Genomic DNA, 12,232 nt, shown 5'->3' with positions numbered 1-12,232 from the left:
ACCATTGTTGAGTTTGAAACATGAGTGAATGTCACATAGGTAAGCAATACAGAGTGTACACATAAATCAAGGCTAATAATTTAGGCATTTCCAGTATTAACTTATTCACCAATATAAAAGAGCTATAGCAGTTAAAATACCCATTATGAACACTTTTATAAACCACACCAACTGTCCATGCAGTTTAGACTTTAAAATAAGTTGCATTGTAGTTAATGCTTACTGGATCTCGTGCATTGATCTTTTTATTTGCTTTATAAAGTGTGTTTTTATGCTACTTGCAGTGAAAGGTACTGCATGAAGTATAAAGATTGATGGTTTGAAATTTGGAACCAATCTCCTTGAGAGGGGTTGGACTCTCTACCACTCTGGAGTTGCCCCCGGTGAGAGGCGTCGAGCAGGTGTGGGCATACTTATTGCCCCCCGACTTGGAGCCTGTGCGTTGGGGTTTACCCCGGTGGACGAGAGGGTGGCCTCCCTCCGCCTTCGGGTGGGGAAGGGTCCTGACTGTTTGTGCGTATGCGCCGAACAGCAGTTTGGAGTATCCACCCTTTTTGGAGTCTCTGGAGGGAGTGCTAGAGGGCATACCTTCTGGGATTCCCTCGTTTTGCTGGGAGACTTCAATGCCCTCGTGGGCAATGACAGTGAGACCTGGAAGGGCGTGATTGGGAGGAATGGCCCCCCGATCTGAACCCGAGCGGTGTTTTGTTATTGGACTTCTGTGCTCGCCACAGAATGTCCATAACGAATACCATGTTCAAGCATAAGGGTGTTCATATGTGCACTTGGCACCAGGACACCCTAGGCCTCAGGTCGATGATCGACTTTGTGGTGGTGTCGCCGGACTTGCGGCCATATGTCTTGGACACTCGGGTGAAGAGAGGGGAGGAGCTGATCAACTGATCACCACCTGGTGGTGAGTTGGCTTCGATGGTGGGGGAAGATGCCGGTCAGACCTGGTAGGCCCAAACGTGTTGTGAGGGTCTGCTGGGAACGGCTGGCAGAGTCCCCTGTCAGAAGTAGCTTCAACTCCCACCTTCGGCAGAACTTCAACCACGCCCCGAGGGAGGTGGGGACATTGAGTCGAATGGGCCATGTTCCGTGCCTCTATTGTTGAGGGGCTGACCGGAGCTGTGGCCGCAAGGTGGTCGGTGCCTGTCGGCGGCAATCCCCAACCCGTTGGTGGACACCGCGTGAGGGATGCCGTCAAGCTGAAGAAGGAGTCCTATAGGACTTTTTGTCCTGTGGGTCTCTGGAGGCAGCTGATAGGTACCGCAGGCCAAGCGGAATGTGGCTTCGGTTGTTGCTGAAGCAAAAACTCGGGCATGGGAGGAGTAGAGGCCATGGAGAACGACTTTCGGACGGCTTCGAGGAGATTCTGGTCCACCGTCCGGCGTCTCAGGAGGGGGAAGCAGTGCAGTGTCAACACCGTATATGGTGGGGATGGTGCGCTGCTGACCTCGACTCTGGACGCTGGGTCGGTGGGGGAGTACTTCAAGACCTCCTCAATCCCACTAACATGCCTTCCAATGAGGAAGCAGAGCCTGGGGACTCTGAGGTGGGCTCTCCCATCTCTGGGACTGAAGTCACCGAGGTGGTCAAAAACTCCTTGGTGGCAGGGCCCGGGGTGGATGAGATACCGAGTTCCTTAAGGCTCTGGATGTTGTAGGACTGTCTTGGTTGACACGCCTCTGCAACATCGCATGGACATCGGGACAGTGCCTCTGGATTGGCAGACCGGGGTGGTGGTCCCCCTCTTTAAAAAGGGGGACCGGAGGGTGTGTTCCAACTATAGAGGGATCACACTCCTCAGCCTCCCTGGAAAAGTCTATTCGGGGTTCTGGAGAGGAGGGTCCGTCGGATAGTCGAACCTCGGATTCAGGAGGAACAGTGTGGTTTTCGCCCTGGTCGCGGAACAGTGGACCAGCTCTTCACCCTTAGCAGGATCCTGGAGGGTGCATGGGAGTTTGCCCAACCAGTCTACATGTGTTTTGTGGACTTGGAAAAGGCATTCGACCGTGTCCCTCGGGAATCCTGTGGGGTGCTCGGGAGTATGGGGTACCGGACCCCTGATAAGAGCTGTTCGGTCCCTGTACAACCGGTGTCAGAGCTTGGTCCGCATTGCCGCAGTAAGTCGAGCCCGTTTCCAGTGAGAGTTGGACTCCGCCAGGGCTGCCCTTTGTCACCGATTCTGTTCATAACTTTTATGGACAGAATTTCTAGGCGCAGCCAGGGTGTTGAAGGGGTCCGTTTGGTGGACTCAGGATTGGGTCACTGCTTTTGCAGATGATGTTGTCCTGTTTGCTTCATCAGGCCGTGATCTTCAGCTCTCTCTGGATCGGTTCGCAGCTGAGTGTGAAGCGGCTGGGATGAGAATCAGCACCTCCAAATCCGAGACATGGTCCTCAACCTGGAAAAGGGTGGAGTGCCCTCTCAGGGTTGGGGGCAAGATCCTGCCCCAAGTGGAGGAGTTCAAGTATCTGGGGTCTTGTTCACGAGTGAGGGAAGAATGGATCGTGAGATGACAGGCGGATCGGTGCGGCATCCGCAGTGATGCGGGCTCTGCATCGGTCTGTCGTGGTGAAAAAAGAGCTGAGCCGTAAGGCAAAGCTCTCAATTTACCAGTCGATCTACGCTCCTACCCTCACCTATGGTCATGAGCTATGGGTAGTGACCGAAAGAACGAGATCGCGAATACAAGCGGCTGAAATGAGTTTCCTCTGCAGGGTGTCTGGGCTTTCCCTTAAAGATAGGGTGAGGAGCTCAGTCATCCGGGAGGGGCTCAGAGTAGAGCTGCTGCTCCTCCGCATCGAGAGGAGTCAGATGAGGTGGCTCGGGCATCTGATCAGGATGCCTCCTGGACACCTCCCTGGTGAGGTGTTCCGGGCACGTCCAACCGGGAGGAGGCCCCGGGGAAGACCCAGGACACGCTGGAGGGACTATGTCTCCCGGCTGGCCTGGGAACGCATTGGGATTCTCCCGGAAGAGCTGGAAGAAGTGGCCGGGAGAGGGAAGTCTGGGCTTCTCTGCTTAAGCTGCTACCCCCGCGACCCGACCTCGGATAAGCGGAAGAGGGGATGGATGGATGGTTTGAAATTCATTGCCGATGGGCCTTTGACCAAAAATGCAGACATAAAAATAGATGGAAGGGTGGGTGACATTCACTGACACAAGTTTCTGAAGGTTTGGTACTGTGATCTGACCTTGCTATTCTTCTCTCCCTATGGTGGAGCAGTCTGACAGAGTGATGCTTCTGCCAGAATCACTGGGACATTTTTCCAATGGTTTAGAAATTATTGATCCACAGTGCCAGTCTAGAGTGCTTTTGTGCCTACAGGCTTAGAAGAGGCCATCATCAATAGCAGGCTGCATTTTTCATTCATCCTGTCTGCAAAGTGATCCCTCTTTCCAACTGTGCCAGTAACCCATTAAATTCAGATGCTGTTTATACATAAAAGGGCTGCAGGGAGCTGGAGCCTACGTAAGGAGTACAGACCAAGAAGCAGGAATCAACCCTAGAAAGGACAAACAGACAATTGCAGGGAACATACAAATCAGTTTACACATGGTAGACATTTGAAAATACGTTTTTAGTGGTGGCCTACAGAAAACTGACAAAAACAAGAACATACATACTCCAGACAGGTGATGACTAAACTATTTCATGTGCCCAGGGGTCTGGAGCCATAAAGAAGAAGTGTTACCCTTATATGAGTACAGTATATGACAGTTTCAAAAATAGGTTATCTTTGTATTATATAGTTAAGTAATTCAAATTTCACACTAGTGGTACTGGGCACACACCATGTAAACTAAATGTATAGCGCACATCCAAAGGTAAAAACTAAAGAGACCAGAAGGAGAGAAATAAATGATAAAGCAACAGAACAAAACCCTCTCCCTTGGGGCCTTCGCATAACCATCTCTACTAGGTGAAGTAGCCGCCTCACCTCCAAAATACCATAAAACACACCTTTTCAACAGTGGCTTTTATTCTTACTCTTCCTGTTTACACTAAAACTCTCATCCAGATTCTGACTTCCCTGCGGCTTGAAGCTCCTATAATATTACTGTGGGTTCACTTCTGCCTCATCCCAGGAATCACTTTGGGATCAAAGACCACCAACCCCCAACCCCGCCGTCTAGAACAACATGATTGTACATGTGCACCAATCCAATATTGTTCTGAGAAAAAGTTAGATCAGGTCTGCTGCCACAAAGCCTCTTCCTAGTAAGAAACTGCCATCTCTTTCTCTTACTGCATATTCAAAGCCTGTTAGCAGCCCATTTTTTTTAGGTTATTCCTGTTTTGGATGTGTCAAACCTGAACAGAGCATACTTTCAGTGAAACACTCCTCAGTAGGCTGTTTTGGTGTAGAGAAACTACCTTATTGACAGAGAAAATAAACTGCCACTATGTCTGTCTCCTCTGGTTTTGAAAATCCCTTGTCTGTTCTATATTTCCTGCTGCCATGCACTAACCAGTCCTCAGTGCCCCTTAATGATGCAGTTACCTTTTCTAGTTCTGGACAGTACAACACCATCACACAATTAGACACACAATAAGAAAAGACAACACTTGTGTGACACTGCTACACATGCACTTATTCACACCAAACCAAATCTGAGTTGATAATTAACATGTACATTATTTGAACGTGGGAGGAAAACTGACATACCAATAAAACAAACAGACACACAAAGGAGACCTACACTCTCGCCACAATCTGCGCCTTTGGCTTGTTGCTGGATGAGAAGAAAAGAACCAGTTAAAATTCTGTATACTTAGCAATAATAATTGACTCAAACTAAATCTTTGAGCCACTGTGGCCCACCAAAAGCAGAATTTGATACTCCTGCACTGGAGGGACAGCCATATTTTGCCCCCTTAGTGAATGGAGGGAAGACAGTTGTTTCCTTTAAGTCATACTTGTCACCAGTTTTCCCAGTTAGACATATTTAGCTGCCACCTATTGACCAGAATGGCTTGCGGCGACCAGCCAATCCTTCTTGTTATGTTAGATGCCTTACATTATTATTATGGATAACTTATCAGTCTTTACCTTTACCATTACCCGGAAAACCTTTCTACCCTAGTGTATGCCAAGTTGCTCTCTCCCCGCCAGTGTGAATCTCATTTTAAACTACCCTTTTCAGCCTTAGTTGTGGCCTTGCCCTGACAACGTCTTGTTAGCTAGGCAATCATTCACAAACTCAGTTTGCAAGTGTGAAAGCTTTTAATCAGGTTTAACCAACTCCATTTTACAGCCTACTAATTTTTTTTCTGCATCCTTCTTGGAGCCAAAACTGACAGCCAAGTAGCTGGTTTTCATTTTTTTTTTCACCACAAGGTACTTCTGCCCCTGAATGAATTGCAGATGTTCACATCATGACCACATGAATGATGGAAGATTATATTCTTCCAGTCAACCTCATTCCATTTCACACTTGCTTTCTGCTCAGTATCTGCAGACCAGGGATGAGATTATAGAGTCTGTGCTAAGGAGCCAAGGCCTACTGACTGTACAGACGTAGTTCTATAAGAGCAAACACTGCAGAGGTTTGCCAGCATGTGACCAGAGTGTTCAGAGCAGCCCGCTCTTTCCAAATGAGAAAGAATGCAGCTTACCAGCTCATTCAGGTGAGCATTTTTGCTGACAGCATTGCAGTGCTCAGAAAGCAAGAATGACACACTCTGCATATGAGGGAGGGGATGTTGCAGCACATATTGAAATTGCCTACAGGGATGTCCATGTGCAATAAGGTTGAAGGACACTGTGTCCTGATTGGGCAATTGTGCCTGTGATTTGTATATATAAGAGTGCAGCTTACGGCACTAATCAGATCTGTAATAGCGAAAGAAGAGACATGAATCCCTGGTCAAAAGTGAAGAAAAAGACAGCTATTCTGCGAGTGATCAGGAAGCCCCAGACAGAAGGTGAGATATGTCCTTTGTGTGGTTTATAAGTGCAGAGGTGCAAGTACTTCTAACTTCCTATGTAATTTACGCAGTCTCAGAAGCTTGCTTTTTTGAGTTAAGTGAAAATGTGTTGTGTACACAAATGGTGGTTGTGGTGGCTTGGCTTGGCAGAATAACACAGTGGCAAAAGCCAGTAACTGTATATGTGGTGACAGTTCTCTGCAGTATGATTGGCTTTTTACCAGAATGTGTGATGCGTCACTTCATTATTATGTAGATCTTTGCAGTGGCCATCACACCTAGTCAGACCTTTGCACAAGCAGAAGCAAATGTACTGATGTTACGCCAAGTCACATGGTTGTTCAGATTAGGACTGACAGCCTTAGCTTCCTGCAGTAGAACTCTTGAGATTTTAGTATGGTGACTTCTCTAAATCTGAAACACACAACTGTGTTTTCTTCGCTCTTTTAATGTGTCAGCATTAGTGGATACATTTTCTGGTAATAAAGCTAGGTTCATGTTTATCACTTCATCTATTTGCTTTTTTTCCCCACTCCGCTCATATCATCTGAACCTGTGTTTGTCTGGACATTTGTCTGTTGCTTGCCCCTCTTTTGTAATGTCTGCCTTGAGATGGCAGAATGCCCCCCTGCTCCACCAGGCTTTGAAGATGATGGCAATATTGTGGCACCATTGGATGGGCTTCAGATCTCTGGGGAATTATCTTGGAGCAAAAGTGACCTCTTCATGCCACCAGGTGGTGGGCAAAATCAGGTATAAGGACTTCTATCCAAGAAGTGCATGCATACCACCTAGAGACTTGTTCTACCTGATCTTCTCCTTTACTGCTATAAGACTTATCTCTTTGCTAGAAAAAGCAACCAATTCTCATCACATATGCATTAATATCTCCACATCCAGCTTTCCCTTAAACCTAGAAGTTCTTTGCTGCATCCCTCTTAGTCACCTCCTATCCCAATTTCCAGTGTGGTTTTCCTCCAACCCCAATTTATTAGCCACATTGTATTTCACAGAAAGACTGGGTTATATTTTTAAATATGCCTCCAAAATATGACCATTATATGTCAGTCTTGCCTTAATGTAGATTTTAAAAATTTTGTTTTAAGTGCTTATGTATTGTAATGCAATGGCTATACTTTACTCTTCTTCCCTCTTCCCACATGAATACACAGGAAACAGGCAACACAGATCTCTGAACTAGAAGCTGTAATAATCAGTTAACAGAGAATTTTGGTACTGCTCGCCTAGTGTAAAATTAAGTTTTATTCTTAGGAAATCAATCTCACTGAATTGTAGTTTGGGCCAGAAACCACCTAACCATTATGGGAATGCTAGGGTGCCACTGTAGGCAGATGAGAGCCAGTCATATTCTAGTGTCTCCAGTTTCAGCCACCCATTTGGAGTCAGGAAAAGACTGTGGTGTGGGCAGAGCATCTGACAGAGGGAGAGAAAAAGAAAATGCGAAGAAAGACGACAGTGGCTACAGCAATGTCAAGCAACAGGGAAAGAGGAGTAGATTATTCAGCCCTCAAGACTTGTGCAGGAAAAATCATATAAGACTATGCAAGGTCAGGAATCTGTCTCCAGTACGCAACTGATGAGGTCAGGTAGTCATGTTGGTGATGCCCATTAGATTTTTGTGCTACAAAGTGCCACTAAGCAGTCACACTTCAACTGCTATTTTGTTTCAGCATGCTTCAGTTGGTTGATGAACTCTTATTTTGATCAGGGTGTCAAGAACCTGCTAGGGTTAATTTTGGCTTGTTGGCTGTTTAGTTCAGGGCTACCTTTCACTGCAATTCCTGAGTCTCTAATGTACTAAACCAAATGACAATAGTTCTTCTCTAGAGTTTAGGGTAGCAATCATTCTAATGCTTGAACCTGCTTTTTCTTCTGACCTTTTTAACATTTTCTTCTGTTTTCTTTCTTTTACCCTAAACATCTGTCTATTTACAACCTTATAGCCACATTCCTACTTTATGAAGGAAGATACAGAAGATGCCGAATTAGAGAGGATCATGAAAGACTTTCACCAGCATGAGAAAATTCTCCCCGATGGGAATGTGGAAGGGACTAATAGTCCAACCTTGTTGCGACCTCCAGTGTCGGGCAAGGCTGGCCATGAGCCAGTGTTAGACAGCGAACAAAGATATCGGGGGCAGTTGAACTCGCAGATGCCAGTGGCCCCACCCAGCCCTTCCCGTCCAAAGAGCCCCTGGGCCCGGTTTGACCCATATGACTCTGCTGAGGTAATGCAGGCAACACTGATGTTACTCTAATTGGCGCATCATTGCCGATCTTCGCTTGCTTTACTTTTTTAGACTCAGGGGTGGGGGGTTTAACAGTAAGATATTACATATTTTTACATATCATCATCTGAGTAAAGCTTAGTAACATAATGTCACTTGTGGAAATTTCACAACTGTCAACCATCTAGTCTTCGCCGAGGAAAGTCCAATAACTAGTCAGTAAGGCTTCACACAAATATGCAATCAGTGGAAGAAGTGCAGGAATCATAGGTATCTATTTGTGCTTTGCATTTTGTAGTCCATTCATATTAGTCCCATTGATGATGTCCAAATGTCTCTGACGTCTGTGGACCTTTGCCATTCTGCCCTATTTCATATGGTATAGCTAGTAAATCTGTCAATGGCTTGGTTTTACCAGAGGTCAAATTTGCTTGATCTCTGGCTCTGTCTACTTGTTCCAACAGCCCTTTGCATAAGGCAGGAAACAACCCTAGATGGACTGACATTACCAATTAACCATACATGTCTTTGACATTTGATATGACACAGAGAAATCCCCCTCTCACAGGGAGAATGTGCAAACTCCACACTGTCAGTGGCCAGGGAAAGGAACTGAACCATGTTTCCAGGACCTGCATTGCACTAACATTAACTACCTCTTTTGAATTTTATTTAACAAAGTATAAATCACAAGTTTAGCCAAAGTGCCTCTGTTGTTGATATGCCCGTTGCAGCTGGTTGAGGGCTGAACATGAACTTTACAGCACACAACTGAATACCCTCCAGCCTACCCATTACTTTCCTTGACAGGGTGGCTCTTCCTTTCAATTTAAGATAATTACAGGAATGTCTCTATTTCTTTTCCTCAACTCACTTAAAAATGTAAAAGGAGGCTGGATGTCTCAGTGGAAGTGTGGTGCATTTGGGATAAACTCAAAAGCATTTTAAATGAGGGGGTGTTACAAATCAGGTAATGGCTTCTTTGTCTTTGGTGGCACAGTACAATACCCAGTAAAGAGGTAACTTGCCTTCTAGGTAAATTGCATAGTCTGCCCAAAAAAACAGTATAGTTGCAGACTGCTGGAGTGACTGCAGAACTCTATCATAGATATATAATGATCATTTCACCTCCAGTTGATTTGAGAAAAGAAAAATAAAATATATAAAACTTGTAGACAAATAATGCAGCATATAAATTAAAAAGTCTATCAAACATTCCACTCATTTTAGTGTTTCTCCTTGGAATGTACCAATCCATTCAGAAATGCTGGGGGAATATCATATTAGGATCACTTTTCATTAAAAACTGTATTTTGTATGATAACACTTTACTACAATATTAATTTCAAGCAAACAACTGTGTATTTATAAACTTGTAAACATCAAGTGCATGGTTCAGGGTTGTGTAGGTCCTTGCACTTGAGGTCTATGACACTGTGGGCTGTACTTCTGGGATCTCAGTCAGCATGCTGAACATAGCACAGCTATTTTAGTCTCTGGATGTACAAAAGAAAAAAAAGTGTTTGTTTCTTTTGCACCCAGTATTGTGCAACACATTGACGCTTGTCATTCTTTTATTGCCGGCAGGACCAGGACAAGGAATATGTGGGATTTGCCACTCTGCCCAACCAGGTGCATCGCAAGTCTGTCAAGAAAGGATTTGACTTCACACTTATGGTGGCAGGTAACTGGTTCCAGACTGAAGAGATCCTGTAACTTAAGTATTTTAACAAATCAACATAAAGCAAACTATAAATTTCATACTGTTTAGAATGAAAAGTAATATTTGTCGGCAAACTGAAATTTTAATTTACGTTTTTAGGTAGAAGAGTACACCATCCTAATGACAAACAGCCACAAAAACAGAAATTGAACATAGACTACTAAGTAGTCAGTTTTACTTTAGTGTAGTTTGCAAGGATTTAGAGGTAAATATGATGAATTTTACAAATGAAAACTCAACCCATTAATTAGCTGGTAGGTGGACTTTCCAAATGAGGTGGCTAAGCCAGTGAACTTTAAACGCCATGATTTTTTCCGTTAGTTCCTGCCTCTATCTACCTGCGGGACCCTGAATAGGGCACTCAACTTGTCTCTGTTTCAGCTGTAAAAAGTATCTGTAAACAACTGTGAATAATATTAATCTTACATGAGTAAACATGAAAAACTTCTACACCATTACAAAACACACACATACAGTACATGTGTGTGGGTATACAGCATACTGGCAGTGTAAGCTGTAGGTTAACATGTAGGACTATAAATAAACAAACTTGTTTGCACTACTGATTTAATAACACAGAACATCTCACTTCCCTTACCAGTCCCCATTTATACTAATTTAAAAACAGTGGTTTTATATTGTACCTGTAAAGGAAGTTTGGATGGTATTTATTCACTTTAAGAAAGTTTTATAGAAATCTACTCAAATTACCCAGTATTCCCATGGTGAGATAATGAAAAAAAAATTACAAGTGATTTAGTATCAAACTATTACCCCTAAACTTGTTGAAATTAAGTATTGTTAGTGTTGAAAACCTTTTTTGTATGCAATATTCTTAGTTTTTTTTTTTTCTAAGAACACAAAACTCAGGAGACAGCATAGCCCCAACAAAAGCAGATGAAGGCCATGACTAGTGAGATAAATGCTTGATTAAAGAAAAAGGTCAATATAATTGGTAGAAATTAAACCTGGATTTCTTGGTAGTGAAGCAGGCGTGTTAACCATCACACCACTAATGGCAGTATAGTTTCTTTGTCAATGGATCACATTATAATATTTCTAGCCACTTATTCTGACCTCAGACTGCCCATTCTGGAAATAATTAAAAAGTTATATGTAAAAAAACAGAATTATGTTGAGAAATACCTGTAACAATGATGTGCATAAAGAACAAATAAAAAGAGATTATGCTTTATACAGTAGATAACGAGATAAAGTTTGTTTCAAGTTTTTTCTTGTGATTTTAGGAGAATCTGGCCTGGGAAAATCGACACTGGTTAACAGTCTTTTTCTGACTGACTTATACAAAGACAGGAAACTACTGAATGCTGAAGGTCAGGATTCCCAATACCTTAGCCTTTCTTTTAGGTTTTCTTTTTCCAACTGAGCCCACTCTGCTTCATTCAAAGTAATAATTTTTCCTTCTGTTTAATTCAGAGAGAATCACACAGACTGTTGAAATCACTAAGCACACCGTGGATATTGAGGAGAAAGGGGTCAAGCTTAAACTGACCATCGTAGACACACCTGGCTTTGGAGATGCAGTGAATAACACAGAGTGGTATGTCAGCAACGATTCTCTTGAACAGATGTCTCCACACATTTTATATAAAAGCTATTCAGGAAAAGAAAATATTGGCTCCCTAGGCAAAAAGTACTTTGTTTTTACAGTTATAAAACAGCTAAGCAAAGTGGAGTTCTCGAAGCTGGTCTGCAACTCTCATGTCACCATGCCAGCTATGCCAGATAGCAGCTAGTTGTGCAAAATTGTATGGTCTTGTTCTGGGCCTGTACTTGCCTTGAAAGAAAATATATGTAATTAGGAATTAGAGGGCAGGGTCCCACTGTCTTAATGTTTTACCTCAAAGCAGCAAACACAAAAGGTCAGAAAAAAGACGTGTTTATGCAGGCAGCATAGGTCAGAGGAGAATATATTCCCACTTGTATTAATTATCATCTGAAAGGCAGCTCTTTCTCTTCTACTTAGTTGGAAGTCAGTTGCGGACTACATCGACCAGCAGTTTGAACAGTACTTCAGGGATGAAAGTGGTCTAAACCGCAAAAACATTCAAGACAACCGAGTACACTGCTGCCTTTATTTCATCTCTCCTTTTGGCCATGGGTAAGACATGATACAAGACTGTGTTAGTTGCCTTTGCAGAAGTTGCTGCTAGGGGGGTTACAAGGCATGTCAAATACTCCCCCAGCTAAGTTTTACTGCACACATTTTCAGTGTAATATCATCAACAGTCACAGTTTTAGACAAATGTGCATTTATATAAAATGGTCAGCATATTCCAGTTTACAATGTTCCATGTT

General features: G+C 43.7%; 1 protein-coding gene across 10 annotated transcripts in view; it reads left to right on the top strand.

The window, feature by feature from the left end:
- The window catches only part of LOC120531491 (septin-4), a 68,965-nt gene that overhangs the window by 44,311 nt on the left and 12,422 nt on the right, over positions 1-12,232 (top strand). For 3 of the 10 annotated variants that reach the window (XM_039756943.1, XM_039756944.1, XM_039756945.1), the window contains 5 exons: positions 7,906-8,190; positions 9,778-9,874; positions 11,161-11,247; positions 11,351-11,474; positions 11,901-12,035. In XM_039756943.1, the coding sequence (XP_039612877.1) occupies positions 7,906-8,190; positions 9,778-9,874; positions 11,161-11,247; positions 11,351-11,474; positions 11,901-12,035 (728 nt within the window). Of the gene's footprint in view, positions 1-5,809; positions 5,939-6,560; positions 6,695-7,905; positions 8,191-9,777; positions 9,875-11,160; positions 11,248-11,350; positions 11,475-11,900; positions 12,036-12,232 lie in introns of those variants that run through there. The other 7 variants (XM_039756948.1, XM_039756950.1, XM_039756951.1 and 4 more) reach the window with 5 other exon arrangements.

This window comes from Polypterus senegalus, chromosome 6, assembly GCF_016835505.1.
Source record: "Polypterus senegalus isolate Bchr_013 chromosome 6, ASM1683550v1, whole genome shotgun sequence".
NCBI lineage: Eukaryota > Metazoa > Chordata > Cladistia > Polypteriformes > Polypteridae > Polypterus > Polypterus senegalus.
Note: the sequence above shows the minus strand (reverse complement) of the source record. Positions and strands in the feature narration are given on the sequence as shown.